The 16,075-nt window shown below is 50.2% G+C and overlaps 1 protein-coding gene across 1 annotated transcript; it reads left to right on the top strand.

Annotated features, from left to right (window-relative positions):
• Positions 1 to 6,771: 6,771 nt before the first annotated feature.
• On the top strand, positions 6,772 to 9,016 carry LOC123594161 (atherin-like). The gene is made up of 2 exons (XM_045470823.1): positions 6,772 to 8,746; positions 8,940 to 9,016. Exons 1-2 carry the CDS (start codon positions 8,309 to 8,311, stop codon positions 9,009 to 9,011), a joined length of 510 nt encoding a protein of 169 aa, XP_045326779.1. The 5' UTR covers positions 6,772 to 8,308; the 3' UTR covers positions 9,012 to 9,016.
• The last annotated feature ends 7,059 nt before the right edge of the window (positions 9,017 to 16,075 follow it).

Raw genomic sequence — 16,075 nt, 5'->3', positions numbered from 1 at the left:
AATAATTAAGACAATAATAGTACACACCCAACAAGAAAAACATGCCGTGTTTAAAGAAGAAATCCCTGCAGCACTCAAGGCAGTGATTCTGCGTCTTTGAGGATGGAAAAGAGACCTTGAAATCAAAAGCAACAGCCATCAAGGATTTACTAAGCTCCTCTTTGGCAGAAAGGAAAAATGTACTAATTCATTCTACTTTTTCCTGGTGAGATCATGGGGGTGGGAGAAGTTTAAGATTTGAATTTTTCCCCTGAAGTCCTAAGTTTTGCAAAAAGCAATTTTTTTTATCATAACTAATTTCACAAAGTGCAAAAATTACCAAATGGCCCTATCTTTTTTTGTTTAATCTGACAGATTACTGCTCGCTACTAGCCTTTGCTTGAACCCTGAAAAAAAAGCCTTTACAAATAACACAGTAGAAGCTTCATAACACGATCCCGGTTGTTTTCTTTCTGTTAAATCTGTAACTCTATCCTGATTTTATCTCTCCGAAGACTTCTGGATATTTACAACATAAGGAAAGTCTTGTTTACCTAACTCAAGGCCTTCATGAAACACGTAATCATAAGAGACATTTCTATTTAAAATGAACATGCCAAGATACAGACATTTTCTTTACAACTCCTTTCTCTAGTACCTGTTTCCAAACATCCATTCGCAATGGCTTTTCAGAAAACACTTTTCCAGAGATTACTCCAAATACCTTGTTGTGCGTAACTTCCTTGCTGAGTATCTCCAGTCTAGAGCTAATTTCTTTTTCTCAGCTGCACTTTCAGACCCTTCAAAGCTATTGCTAAATTCCCCTCCCTCCGCTGACTCTAAGTATTTCTTAGCAAGGTAATTTCTGAATGTTTCATGGTAGACTCCAGGAAGAAAAAATATGTGCTATTTTCCTGAAAACCACTCGCTTGGAAACAGTCCTTTAGAGATGACAATAAACAGTGGCTGGTGTCCCTTTCGTTTTGGGGTCCCAGTGGCCCAGTGAGAAGTTGCCTCACTAGCGGTGGAGGGCCTCCCTGACGTGGGGCCCCGCCGCTGCTGAGTCGAGCAGGGTTCTAATCCCAGGACGAGTTTCTAAGCACTTCGGAGGGCAATTTAAGTCCTGCGAGTTTGTCCAGTTGGGAAGGGCCTACTAAAATGAGAAGCCGTTTGCAGAATTAGGGTTTGCTCCAGAGGTCCTAAGAAAACCTAAGAAAATCCTTGAGACATCATATTCGAAAAATATTTGAAGATTGTTCACTTGAGTAAATACTTAAGCCTGCCCTCCCTCACTTTCTGCGGCCTGGGGCCATGTTACTCACCCTCAAAGAATTCATCAATATTCAACTGGCTCTCTAATTTGCTGATGTAGCAAAGAGCGTTTAATAAAGAAAGCTGTTGCAATTTTTCTTTACAGGACGTGCCACAAACTCGACTTTTGTCTTAAGGTGCTGGAATCTTCTGCCCTGCTACTAATCTAGGTAGGAAAATAAATGCTTACATGCAGTTAGATCAACACAAGCAAATTTACCCACGAAGCCGAGCCTTAAAAGCCCAGAGAAGTCTTTCACCCCAAGGACACTGGAGCTTTATAAATGATCTGAGGATTTAGAAGCTTGTTCAGTCACGTCTGACGGACCGGCAAGCTTTCAGCCTGTCCACGAAGAGTTCTGAAGACTTTAATAGGGAAACTGTAGTTCGGGAATAAGTTTTTAGCGCCCACCGAAGCCGTACAAGTCACTGCAGTTTTAAAACCCTTCCTGAAAACCCAATCTTAGTCGTACAATCCTCTTGGATATTTTTTTTTTTAAAGCCTTTGCAGACCCTGTTAGACTCCATTCTCCCTCCCCCCACCTCTAAAAAAAAAAAAAAACAAAAACAAGCCGCAGACACCAGCGAAAGGCCGCGCAGCACTTGCAACGCCTTGGGTCTGCGAGATCGCTCTGGCAAAGAAATTAAACTTTTTACATCAGACCTACAGAAACATGACAGTAAAATGCATGCGAGAGTTAAGGAGCTCAAGAAACTCGAGAGCCGAGCACGGTGGAATCCGTGGTTCTATTTCTGTGTACTGATTTCCTGCGTGCGTGTGTGTGCGTGCGTGTGTGTGCCACTGTTCCATTTTCTTTCCGCACCTGATTTTTTTTTTTCCAGCGCCCGCGCGCGCTCCTCCACCACCCCGCTCTCAGGCGCTGGACGCAGGCCGCGACAGCCTCGGCCTCCCTCGGGGAGTGCGGGGGACCCGGGCCGCGGCGGCGGTGTCAGCGCGCGGCTCTGCTCCCCGCGGCCCACTGCTCTCCTCGCTCGTCCGCAGCGCAGGCGGCCAGGCACGGCGGAGTCCACCCAGCCGGAGTGGGACCCGGGGTCGCCGAGAGCCGCCGGGGCGGCCCCGGTCCCAGCGATCGCGCCGGGCAGCTCCTCAGCCGCGCGGTGCGGCTAGCTGCCCACCTGCCCCGAGGGCCCCGGGGCCCCAGCCCTCCTTCGTGCGGTGTCCCGGGCTGTGACCGCCGCGGGCCGCGCTACCCACTGCCCTTCCCGTCCAGAGCCGGCTCGCTTGGAGTCCTGCTTGCTGGCGGATTTGTCCCACCCGGGACGGGCAGAGAGAAAGAAGCCGCGCTCATAGCGTTTAGGCGCTACTTCATAAGGATGGCTCACAAAATGTTTATTTTGACACTTTGCAAATATGCAGAAAAGTTGAAAGAACAACAAGAGGAACGGTCTGTTTACCACCACCCCCCCTCCACCAACTTGGATATAACAACTGTTGCCCTATTGCAACACTTGCTTCCTCTGTGTGTGTGTGCGCGCGCGCGCGCGCGTGTGTTCGCTGCATCATTTGAAAATTGCAGACATTGTGACTTTTCACCTCTGCACTTCAGCGTGCATCTTCTAAGTGTAGGGACGTTCTCGTACTTGTCTTCACCATTCTCACACCTAAGGAAATTAACTCTCCGTCCCGAACAGCACCCACAATAAGGGCTCTTCCCCTCCTGTATCCCCACTTCGTCTTAAAATCAGCTTCCCTTCTTGGAATGGGGCTTGGGTAGACAACTGCTCCCTCCCTCCGTGCTATGTCCCCCAGTGCGGACGGCCAGCCTGTTCGGGGATCCCCTCGTGCCAGGGGCCTCTCTCCCTGAGAGCTTGGCCAGACGGCGGGGGCCGGGTTGTCCCAGTAAGTCTGGACTCACTCGCGTGGGGAGAGCCTCACTCACGCGGTCCCAGACCCCCATCTCTTCCCCAAACCTTTTCAGGCACCCCCAGCGAGCTCAGCGCCGGGAGGGGGGGGGGGGGTCTTTGCTCAGCCACCTTACTCCCTTCCGGCAGCTCAGAGGGCACCGCGAGGGGACCGATGGGCGTGGGGCGGCGACCGTCTTGTCGGTCTCTGGGTGCGCGCTGCGCTACCTAGAGCCCCTGGCTTTGCCATTTTCCATACTCTTTCTTTTCTCCCTGAAGCCCGCTACTCGGCTCTGCATCGGCTACTCCGCGCGCCCAGTGCCCCCCTCGGCCCTTGGCGGCTGCGGGCCCAGGCTGTGGCGTCGAGCGCCCGCACACCACCCCCCCCCCCCGCCTCCTCGCCGCTCCCCTCGCCCCCTCCCCCCCTTCCGCCCCCGGGCCCGGGAGAGGCGCGCGGGACGGGGAGGGGTTGGGGGGGTGGGAGCGTGAGCACCGCGTGGCCACGCCCCCGGAGCCGGCTTTTTCTAGGGCCGCTGCCGGAGGCTCTCCGCTGGCTCCCCGCTCGCCTCCCGTGCGTGCACAGCTCCGGCCCTCGCTCCGCTCCGCCTCCGCCACGCCGCTCTCCGAGCTTCGCCGAAGCCAGCGCGAGAGCGCGCCCTCAGCGCCGCCACCCCGGCTCCCGGCGCCCCGGTCCCCGTTGCTCGGTGCCCGGCCCCCGCGCCCCGCGACCTCGCGGTCTCCCGAGTCCCGGCCCTGCTCCCCGCCTGGCCCCGCTCTCTCACTGTCTGTGTGCTCCCCCCACCCCCACCCCGTTCCTCCCTCTCTCTTTTGCTTGCTTGCTTGCTCGTTCGCTAGCTCTCAGACCAGGCGAAGCAGCTTCGCAGGAAAATCCCAGAAACCTTTGCAAAAAGCTGACAATGAAATTTAAGAAGTTCTTCGATTTCGGCGCCATTTTCGAGTGGAGCGAGAGGTGACATGCGATTTTTTTTAAAAGGGACTTGTTGGCTGGCGTCTTCCCCGCTAGTAACGTTGGTTACGGCAGACTGGAAAAAAAAAAAATCTGGTGACAATGCTGAAAAAGTTCAGTGTTGCTTTGGGGTTGTAAAGCGCGTTGTGGGCCAGGGTGCGGGCGAAACAGACCTTGAAAGTGTTTAGCACACGACTACGGCCGGGAAAATTCTTAGGAAACGGGCTGGAGAAAAGCTAACATGGAGGGGTGGGGAGAGCAAACCGAGTAGAGGGGCAGTGACCGACTGTCAGCCTCGCCAGGGTCGGGAGCCACCGGTTTTGACAGACTGTAAATGGACTTTTCGTGGCTCTTGTATGCAAGCAGGAAAATATGTGTTAGAAAGAAATGTGGTTAATTTCGCATTGTCTTTTCCCAATTAAAACTTTCAAAGATGTTTAGTTTTCCCTGGAGGAAACTTGACATTAGGAAAGTTTGGCACGAACGCGCCAAGGGAAGGTACATCGTGTGTTTGGGGCGTGGGGAAGAAGGCATTTGCAAAATTAAGACAAAACGTTGTAAAATATGAACGGAAGAAGAGGCGTATTCTTTGGCTCTTAAATGATTTGGCCAAACACAGTTCAGTTCGTCAGGGGGTGGGGCTATGGGCCACTCGAAAGTATCGATTCTTTGTCTATTGTATCAGCGACTGACCATCTCCTGAAGTGACCAGACGCCTCTTTGTAATCTGTTTTCGTAAGTAAATTTCAGTCTAAAGGGAAATCTGTGAAGTAGGGGATCGAGGTGCCTCTTTAGGAATGTAAGTCGTTGTCCTGTCACTGGGAGAGAAGAAAGGGGTTAAGTGAAAGGTACAAATGAATTCAATTCCAGTGAGTTTGCAGAGCGATCTGGACGGGTCCTTCGCCTTTGACACCATTGCTATTTCGAATAAACTTTTGTTTTTCTAAGTAGTCAACTAAGGAAATGTTAAATTAGGGATGACTTTAACATCTGATGTGATGGTTCACATGTTTGTGTGGAACGTAAATATTTAATTGGGAGAGGGTTGTGGAGTTTCAAAATATAACTGTACATTTGCTAAACATGTTTTTCTTTCTTTTTAAGGGCAACCAAGGACGTTTTTCACCATTAATCCCAAAAGTCACTATAAGAGTTGTTTGTACATAACATAGCCAGAACAAGATGGAATTTAGAAACACTTAACTGTATGTCCCAACTGAGGGAGTGGAGTTACTGTATTAATAACCGTGTTTACCATGACATAAGCAGTGTAATTGGTAACACTGGGTCTCTGTCTGGTGTTAGGAATGTTGTTGTTAGTCTGATTAAATACTCTGCTCATTTTATCAACTAATAAGTAGGACACGACATCCCTTGTACTGGTTCTGAAACACCGACGTGATTTTTAAATGAACCAAAACACTTAGCAGATTTGGTTGGATGCTTCAAGTGTCCGTTACTTGTATTGAAATGTGTTTTAATTTGCAAACCCCTTAGAGTTTTGTGGTGGCTTTGTTGTTTTAACTTTTAGGTGTGTGCTTGAGGTTACAGAGTAGTTTCTTCTCTGCTTAATTGACTATTTCGTTTAAAGGAGGGGGAGTGGGTGCCTTGTAACTTATTGCTGATGGGTGTCCATTTTAAGAAGGGAAAAAAGTGGTATCTAATGAGTTAATCATTAAGGAGTATGCACTGTGCCGGCCATTTCAGGACATGAAAAGTTTCTGTGGAGCTGCTTGACACAGGAAGGAGTGAATTGACATCAAGTATTTAAACTGCTTTGATTTATGTTTTGATAGGTGACACTGAAAGGTATAAATTATTTATAAATAACGTTGAATAGCCAGGTTTATACGTAAGCATCCAGATATTTTATTTAGGGGCAGTTATCTCTCATTCTTTGGTGCCTCGAGGGAAGGGCTCAAAGCAGGGCGTTTGCTGCAAGAATGGGGCACTGGGGGGTTAAAAAGGACCTCGGATGCTTGTATGGACCAGCTGTGTTTCCCAGCTCTCTTATGTGTTAGAATCAGCTGAAGCTGCCAGAGACATTTTGGTTATCACCTTTAATCAATAAGTGAAAAGCTTCTTTTTTTTTTTTTTTTTTTTTTAAATGGGGACATTAAATGAGACTTACGGTTCATAGCCTGCAGCAGGAAGACGTTTCCCTAATACTGTAAAGCTGGCAAGAGTGACCCGGATATTGCCAAAGCGCCTCAATTTATTTTATCTTATTATTATTACTCTCAGAGGTAAGATTCTTTCCCACCTTCATTCCTGACTCCCACCCCTCTGATTTTCACCCTACACTTTTCCAAGATTCAGCCTCTGGGAAAAAAATACTGAGAGCCACACCCTTCGCTCCACCTGCCAGTCCTGGAAGTCACGCGGTGAAGTTCTAAAAAGTACGTCGATCTGGAATGACGTGTCTTAGTCCTGCGTTTTGCTTTGTTCCTCGCCTTCGGGCGGGACTTGACGGGGCTTCCTTCCAGTCATCATGTCTTTCTCCACCTGCAGGTACCCCAGAACGATCCCCCTTCGTTGACTCCGAGGGGATGCAGCAGCAATTCATGTTTTGAAGTGCTTTAAACGGTTCAAAACGTGAGGCGCTGCTATACCCCCTCGCGGGGAAGTTGGAAGGTTGGGTTCTGCTGGACGTGGGCTCCCGCGGGGCGCCCGCTCCCAAAGGCCAGTTCGGGAGCAGGTAGGTGGGCGGGGGCTTTGGTCTCTCTTCCTCTCCCCTCTACGCCTCTCCCCGCCCTCGAGGCACCGCCATAGTCCGGGGGGAGGGCCAGGGCTGTGCGACGACTTCGGGGAGGGGGGTGGTCGAGGGCTGCGCGCAGGCGTTGAGCGCCGAGCAGGGACGCGGTGGCCCGCTCTCAGCCGTGCCCTAGCAGCGGGAACAGTACTGCAGTGGGCGATCGGTGCTCTGGAGTATTGTTTCTGCTGCCCGGGCAAGGCTGGGACTGCCGCACGGGCCCACCCGCCAGGTAAGTCTTAGTGCGGCGCCTGCCGTGTCCGCCCCGGGAGGAGCGAGCAGCTAGGCCCCGGACTAGCGCGTAGCGCGTTTGCTGTCCCTCAAACGGTTGCCCGTCTTTGAATACGTAAATGGCTGTGAAAGATGCTTCCTCGTAGCACCCCTTTCCCTGCCCAGGTAAAATGTAAACGATTGCAAAGATCCCTTCCCGATCACTTAGAATACCACCCACACGACAAAAAGGACTACCTTCAAGGCCCAACAAGTCAAGGAGGGCTGGATATTGGAAACGGAGCGAGAGGTGGCAGGAAGGGTGACCCGCTGCAAGCAGTTCCCAGGCCACTCTGTGGCTCCTGGGAACCGGGGTCACATCCTGCATGTGGAGAGGGCTTTGGAGTGCAGGAAAGATTCACGTTTCCGCCCCTTCCCGACACCCTCTTTCCCTCCCGCCTCCTCCCCAGCTGTGTGGCGGGGACCTTCCTTGAGGTTCGGGCAACGACGGATCGGGGCGAGGCCTAGCATGCGGGTGGGAAGGCCCTGACCAGCCCGATCTGAGGCCTGCAGCAGAGCAAGGGCCGGAGGGGGGGTGGCTCCGGGATGAGGCTCTGCGTTTTCTAGCTGCTTCTTGCCTCATCTCGCCAAATCTGGTCCCAGAATTCCACTCTGGAGGCGCTGCCCCAAGGCCACCTTTGTCGCTCCAGGGGCCTCACAGAAAAGAGATTGTTACCCCGCTGGCAAGGTACTGGCTTGACACTTCCCAAGAAAACGGCAGCACCCGAGCTGTCGATCCAGGGGCCCTTCGTGCCTCCAAACTCCGACGCTGCGGCTCGTTCGCGTCGCACAGCCATCGACCTCTAGAGCCACCTGCACCCCTCACAGGGGGTCCCGGTCGGCTAGGGGCGGGATAGAGCCGGGATAGCCGGCCTAGAGAAAAGACGGCTGATCCCCTGGTTGAGGCCTTACTTTATCTGTGAAAGTCACTAAAGCTGTGCAGGGCTTTTGACCTGGCGCACGGACAGGTAGAGGACAAAGGGAGGTGTGGCGTCCTCCCCACACTTTAGGTCCTCTTAGAAGAAACAAAACACCAAAAGCCCCCCTGGCGGGCGCGGGCTGCCTCGAACTGGCCTCGCGGGGGCCGGGGCCGGGGCCCTGGCAGTCTGGCAGATCTGCGGTGCGGGGAGGCCGGGGTTCCGGGGGGTTCCGGGCGGCCCCGAGCGATGAGTAGGTCAGGCCCCGGCGCCCACGCGGCCGCGCTCCCAGACTCCCTTGCGCCTGGGGCGGGCGCGGGGCGCTTTGGGGCCCTTCCGGCCGCCGCGGCCCCTCGGGCTCCCCGGGGCGCAGCCACCCGGCCGCTCGGGCCCCGCCCGCTCGCCGCCGCCGGGACCCCTCCGGCGCGCGGTCCCGGGGCCTGGCCGGCGAACGGGTTCCAGCGCCCGCTTTGCCTCTGCGCCCCCCGGGGGTCGGGGAGGCACCTCGCAGCGGCCTTCCAGCCTCTCACCGGCCTCCCTTCTCCCCCTCTCCCCGCTCTGTACGGGCGCCCCTCGGGCCAGGAGGAGGCCCGGTGGCAGCCGGCGCCCAGCCTCCCCCCCCCCCCCCCCCGGGAGGACGGTGCCCGCGCCTTCTGGCTCCCTCCGGTGGGCGCCCGCAGGACCCAGGTGAGCGGGTGGCCGGCGGGGAGCCGCGCGGGGCGGAGGGCGGGCGGGGGCGGGGGGGGGGGGCGTTGCCTTCCCGACGCCGGGCCTCCTCTCCATGCCCCCCCCCAGGGGCCTCGAGGCCCAGGGCGTCCACTCCGCCCTCGGACTGCGCGGTGCCCTTTGCTGACTTAAAACATTCATCTCGCACCATTAGCCACGCGGTCCAAGTTGCAGTGTGCCTAGATTTTCCTCCAAGGACAAAAATGTGAATAAAGCAATATTTTAGTCAAACATTTCGGTGTTAATGAAGAAGATGGCAATTCGTTCCGGACTATAAATTCTCTTTAGCAACTCTCCAAGGTATTCTTTAAAATTGTTTTTTCAACACTGCTGAATGTGCATCATGACGTGTGGGAGACTTGTGTAAAGCGAATCAATTTATAGTGGGCTGATCCCTCGATCCAGTGTTACACCTTCAAGGAGGCACCTTTCCATTGTTTTCTCGGTTTTTTCCCAACACGTGTTATCTGTTAGTGAGGAAGCTCCGTGCACACAGCACTGTATTCAGTCTGTTAGGCAGACGCGGCTCTCAAAGTAGGAAAAGCCTAGTCTAGCTCTAAATTCAAAAATGGACATTAAGTTGTGGATTAAGATATACAGGTAGCTTTTATGATCTATAACTGAACATAATCTTAAGACAAATTTAATCACAGAAATTTTTTTTTTGAAGGCATCCAGCATCTCCAGTTAGCAGTACTGACTTTTTTTTCCCCCCCCCCAACAAAGGCACACTACGTCAACACTCTTGGCTGGCATCTGGACGCAGAAGACTCCTGTTTCAAGAAAATACAATCGTCTCTCAAAGTCTGTAATTTATATGCATTTTTAACTCACTAGGTATTGAAAACCACCCAAGTGTCCCACAACATGGGGTAAAATATAATCACAGAGTGTAATATTATACATCCCTTAAAAATGTTATTGGAAAATGTTTTATGATCTGTAAGACAAAATACCCTCTCCCACCATTTCTTTCTCCCTGCTGCTCCCCCATACCCACGCATCTTTGTTCCAACTGGCATGTTCAACTTGGTTTTCCCGCCAAATGAGTCAGTTATGATGGGAACGTCAATTGATTTGAACAGATGTGTGTCAGTGTTACTTGGGAAACTAGATGCCAATAACCAGGGCCACACAAAAAGGCAGTGGTTGCAACTCCGTACAAATTTATGCGGGCATGCAGACAAGGACTAAAGTGGAACCCCAAACAGGAAAACAGTTGGATACACTCCCGTGCTGAGAGATTGAATGATTGTATGCTGCTTTTGATTTCCTTTAATACAGGCAACTGTCCAATTAAAAAGACCTAAGAAGGACTCTGCAGTTCAAATTATTTTGCTGTTTTAAAACACCATACCTATGCAACGCTCGAGGCAGATGGGGCAGCAGATTCGTTTCTCCCGGATCCTGGGCCCTAGAGCTCAGGGCAACACTTGGAAAAAAGTGCTCCCGCGCAGGTGGGAGTTCACTTCTACACAGCTTTGCCAAGAGACAGTGCAAGAGGAAAGTAAAAATAGGTTCAAAAAGCATTTTGGGGGCGGGGAGATCAATGAGTTTATCGATAGGCCTGAAAGACTTGAACCAAAGGCTATATCCAAGTTGGCATAAACTTTTAGAAATCTGTTTTCCCATTGGCCTGCCGCATAACTTAGCGTCATAACCCTAAAATTTTATATATGCATATGTATTTTGAAAGATTACATTAATCTTAAAAAACTATATATGTATACAGATACATCTATATTCTTACACACACACCCCAATTCTAGCAAATGTATATCTCCTTGCCCCCTCCACCCCACTCACCCTGCCCACTAGTTACTGCTCAGTAAATGAACAAAGATCATTTCACCCCATTTCACCTAGCCACCACCTTAGCCTCCCTCCCCTCCTCCACAATTGATCTCTTTGGCAAGTTCAGAAAGGCTTAACCACCCCCCCACCCCCACCCCCCGCAGGATAGTAAATTGAGCCATTAGGGAGGAGCCCTGAAAAGATCTCCCATTTCCTGTAGTGGCTCAGGCTTTGGAGCACTCCCCCTTACTAGCTCAACAATCTGAGCAGCTGGTGGTTGGGGGGGGGGTGGGTGGGAGGTGGCCGGGGCTTCACCGCCGCCACCGCTACCGCTGTTGGTCTGGGAGCTGAGAACAGAGCTGGGAGTCCTCATTGCTTTGAAGTGTGATTCTGCTGAGGCAGCTCCTTCACCTGTTCGCCTTCCCCCACCTCCACCCGCTCTCCAGACCAGACCGTTCTCCCAAGACCAGATCTTTTAGAGGTCTTGGTCACAAAAACCGCAATAGTCAGAATCCCAGTAATCCCAGCACCTTGCGGTTGTAGCGTGCTTGTACGTGTTTTTGCAAATATTTTCATATTTTCTACTTGTAACAAGAGAAAAATAGGATAAGGCAGTCAAAAGAACCAATTACAAACAAGAAGACTGGGGCTTCTGGAGGTTAGGGATTTGGCTCAGGCTGGTCTCAAGCCTCTCCCTCCAGACCTCATGCGGTGCTTCTTATATCATTACCGGTTAAGCAGAACCCTCTACACAGTAGTGACTAGAGTCGGAAATGAATTCGTTTGGTTAAAAAAATTCAAGGTGATATTGATCAGTTTTATAATGAGCTTTTGCCTACACCCTGAGCACTTCCTGGGGGAGGCCCAAGATTTGGCCCCAGGATGAGGAAATAGTGACTAAAGTACCCAGCCGTGTACAAGTAGATATGTACACCCCACAAATGCTTTAAGTTCATTAGAATCTGTGGCCCATGTTGTTACTTTCTATAGATTCGACCAAATTAACCTTAAGGAAACAAGTGGAATGTTCAACCATAGGGGTTAACTTAATGTGGTCACTCACTCAGTGGAACCTTTTTCGGCTGTCACAAGTAATAATTATAAAGCCTATGTAGAAACCTGGAAAATGCTTATGATAACCAAGTTTTACAAATCAGGACATAAAATCACGTGGACACCACGATGGAAATGTAGGTCTAAACAGGAGCAGAAACTGGAAAGACCATGCAACACAAACATACCTGTTGCCTAAGGTGCTGGGATTTGAGCTGGAGTCTCTTCTTTCTCTCCTTTTCCCTGTGTGTTTGTTATGCCGTGTTGTTTTGTTATGTTGTCAAACGTAATTCTCTAAAAAGCCTTTAGGGGTCACGGGCAACCCAGAAAATGTGGGTCAAGGATGCACAGACCTCAGACATCTCGGGGATCATCATGTCACGAGAGACCACTGTGCACTTGTGACAGATTGATAACTGAAAGGTCTGGGAGCCACTCCTCTTCACAGCAATACGGCTGGTAAGTATTGCAAGACCAGCTGATGAAAAGATCGGGGAAAAGTGGGCCCTAAGCAAGGAAGAACGTGGCTGCCAGGGCAGGAGAAGGGGCTGAGTTGTATTTTCGTAGTTTCATGGGAAGCGGGGGTCAGACTTTAAGTTTCTTTCTAATGAATGGAAACTTCTATATTCGTGCCAGAATGTTAAAACAAAGGATTTCTGCTCAAGCAAACAACTGGAAATACATTCGCTGTAAGCACTGAGACATAAGGAGGCTCATCGTTAATATGTTGACCCTCTAAAAATGGTCAAGAAACAACAAAAACCGCATGAACAAAAAGCCACAGAAAAAGAATCCATAAAAAAGCTCAGTTTAGGATTTGTAAGGATGGAAATTAGGAACATCCTGGTGATCAACAATGAAGGATGGGGTAAATAAAATATGGTGCATCTAGTAAGTAACACGAGACTGTGCCCCTGACGAAATACGGGATGCTAACAGAAACATGCAAAGTGCTCGCAGTTTCCATCTATGCAGTCTAGGAGTATAGGGAGCATTCCGTGTGCAGTTTGGTTTCAATATGGAGATAAAAGGCTGGAAGGAAATAGATCACAACCTTAATAGTGGTGATCTCGGGCGGCACACATGATCAGAGAAAGATGCTGAACTATTTTTGCGATGTGTTCCTAATATGTAATATAAATGTATTGGGAACATTTTGCATTCATAGTCTTGCATCAATAATATGGAAAGAAGGCTAGGAGAAAGTATACCAAGAGTCTGTCAAAGAAAGATGCTGAACTATTTTTGCGATGTGTTCCTAATATGCAGTATAAATATATTGGGAGCATTTTGCATGCATGGTTTTGTATCAATATACAGATAAGAGGCTGGAGGGAGCACACCAAAAATCCTATAATGCTTATCTGTGGGTTGCGATATGATAAAGTAATAAAAAGTAAGGTACAAAATTATTTTTGCAATATGTTCCTGAATATGTCATATGAGTGTATTGGGGACATTTTGCATCCATAGTTTTGTATCAATATTTAGAGAACAGGCTAGGAAGAAATATATTAAAATTTAATAGTGGTTATTTGTGGGTTCTAGTATTATAGATGATATCTGTCCTTCCCTTTATACTTTTATGTATTTTCCAAGCAATACTTGTACAAACAACAAAATTCATTACTTTTATAGCGATAATAAAACTTCCTTTTTTTTTTTTTATAAAGAGTTTGTATTTATTTTTAAAAAACAGCATAGCCCCCTGACCTGGGGATAGGGAGAGACTTCCTATTTGGATAGCAATGGGCCTAGCAGACATTTGCAAACCTGTCTGGGCCAACCCGACACAGCTTTGGTTGGTTTTGCAGTGCAAATGTGTGTTCTCCTTTGCTCTTGGCAAAGGGTAGAGAAAGCATAATTTAAAAGTATAACCATGACAGAGTAATAATAGTAATATCGTTAAACACACTGCTATCTCCTGTCTAATCAAAGTAACACTTTAAGAAGTATAGAAAGTTGAAACAGGCTCCTTTTCCTGTAAGAGCAATTCACGATGGCGCGACTTGGACGCTTGCCTGGGGCCTCAAGACGCATGGGCCCATCTGGGACATGCCTGAGTCAGGAAAACACCTTACAGGAAACCCAATTCCACCCAGCCGATCTTTTGCAGAGGCAGATAAAGCCCCCTGCATCTTGCCACCAGTTCTGCTGAGCTCCAGAGCTGCCCTGGTGTTGGGGAGCCCACGTGACACCCGAATTTAGGCTTTCCCTGTTTTGTTAAGAGAGACATAACCATTTGGAAACATACCAGGCCCCTGGCCTGAGAAGACACCGGCCAAGGGCTCGAGCATTCCTCAGTTGCACTTCTTTGAACGGAGATACCGCATGAGAAGAGGATGTACGGCCTCTCCCACCCTCTTCGAGGCTCTCTTGGGGAAACAGTTTCCCCCAAAGAATTAGTCGCACTCTGGAGCAAGACCCTATCACTGGGCATTACTCTCAAAACATGTATCTTAGTCCTTAAAGCAGAAGCTGCAGTCACGAGGCAAAAATATACTTGAAAGAACATTCTTCCCATTTCCTGGTGTCCTGTCTTTGTTCTGCTTAAGAACAGTCATACAGCCAAAGTCATCCTTGGCGACATGTGTACTCCTCTGTATGTTTTTTTTTTTAAGTTCATTTATTTTGAGAAAGCGTGAGCAGAAGGGCAGAGAGAGAGAGAGCGTGTGTGTGTGGGTGGGAGAGGGGCAGAGAGAGAGATGAGAGAAAATCTCAAGCAGGCTTCATGATCAGTGCGGAGCCCTACGTGGGACTCAATCCCAGGATCTGTGAGATCATGACCCGAGCCGAAACCAAGAGTTGGAGCCTTAACCGACTGAGCCACCCGGGCACCCCATCTGTATGTCTTTCATAAACATTTTTCCCCGCCTCATTCCATCAACCTGAGCACATTTTCTGGAGGCCTGGCTCTGTGCTGCTGACTTGTGGGGAGAGGAGAGGACAGAAGTGAGGGGGGTAAGGGGATTCTGAGCCAGAGAGGCCTCGAGCACATGAATCCTTTCCTGCATCTGCCATTGGGTATAAAACTGGGATCAGCTGGTGCTTTGACCTTCTTCTGAGCCAGGTCGGACCACACAGAGAATCTGCTTTGCTCAGCCAAATTATCCAGTGTCCTCCTTTCCCTAGGCTTCACTCTAGTCCCTGCTAGACAGTGTAAAATAGGGAAGAGTGTGGGAGGGTCCCCTTACTAAATGGAAGGCCTCATGCCCAGCTGAGAGAGAGAGATCTTTAAGCACCGACCTTAACTCTCTTCATTTACCAGTGAAAAAAAAGCTCTAGGCCCTGAATTTCTGGACCAATAAAATGTCCTAGAATTTGGCCAGTGGAGAGACCACTCCCAATTGGGGCTATGCCAAGAAGGGCTGGGTGGGGGGCAGGAGCAGGCGCCGAACGAGCTGGGAGCTGCCCTTTGCTAACGGGGTCAGTGCAATCCCTCATTTTACAGAAGAGGAAACTGAGTTGCCGAGAGAGAGGAAATACCTCGTAGAGAGGTCGTGCAGAGAATCGGTGGCAACGTTAGAACCGGAACCTTGATTTTCGGGGCTCTCTCCACCGTAATACGCTGTGTATAAAGGACACAGGGAGCCACCCAGGCAGACACTATCAAGAATGTGGGGCCTGATGAGCACCTTTGAAGGTGGGCAAGGCCAGAAGAGGCGGAGAGGGCAGGGGAGGACATCCCAGCAGGGGAGGACGGCCCCGCACAGGCCCAGGCAGGCTTGGATATGGCATGGCACCGAGGCAGTCAGGAAATAGGTCTGGAGGAAATTGTTAAGGTCAAGTCTGGCCTCTCCACGTGAGCTCTTCAGACCATTGAGGGTGTCCCAAGGGGTACAAAAAGCCACAGCATACTTACGGCACAACTTCCTAGAGCGCAAATTTGATCGAATCGTTTAAAGCCTCGTTTTCCTGTGGAAAGCAGCACAGATCCAAAAAGATAAAACAGACCTCAAAAGCATTTCAAGGGTGTTGCAGGCCCCTCCGGGCTGTCCCACAGTCCGGGACTGCTTCCACCCCAGTCCCATTGCAAGTGAGTATTCAGGCACTGGTCCCTAGACATCCTGGCTTTTTGTTTGTTTTTCCTACCGGTACCAGGGTCCTCAACTTCTCCTGATAACAGCTCTCCTGCTCTTTCCTTGGGTGAACTGCCCCTGCCCACACCGTCGGCAATAAACTGCTTAGCCTCTAGCCAAGCACATGACCCAGGTCAGGTCAATCATAGCGACTCGTGTCCCCTTCCGTGCCAGCGGTGCTACAGAAAGCTCCCAGCCTCACCAATGAGACTACTTCCCTGGGATTTTTTTTTTTTTTTTTTTGTGAAATGGAGAGAGTCGTTTCTTCTTCTGCAGTTTCTAAGCTTGGAGCTCTATGTGGCTACGCCCCTACTCACCCCGCTTGACCGTGTCCATCACTGGGAGGAAGCTCACCTTCAGCAGG

This window comes from Leopardus geoffroyi, chromosome X, assembly GCF_018350155.1.
Source record: "Leopardus geoffroyi isolate Oge1 chromosome X, O.geoffroyi_Oge1_pat1.0, whole genome shotgun sequence".
Lineage (NCBI taxonomy): Eukaryota > Metazoa > Chordata > Mammalia > Carnivora > Felidae > Leopardus > Leopardus geoffroyi.
This window is presented reverse-complemented; position numbering and strand designations above follow the sequence as displayed.

What these genes read in the sequence shown, in the direction of transcription:
- LOC123594161 (XM_045470823.1), top strand. Translation starts at nt 8,309, where the DNA reads ATGAGTAGGTCAGGCCCCGGCGCCCACGCGGCCGCGCTCCCAGACTCC. An exon ending in TGGGCGCCCGCAGGACCCAG is followed by an intron (nt 8,747 to 8,939) that starts GTGAGCGGGTGG and finishes TCGCACCATTAG; the next exon opens with CCACGCGGTCCAAGTTGCAG.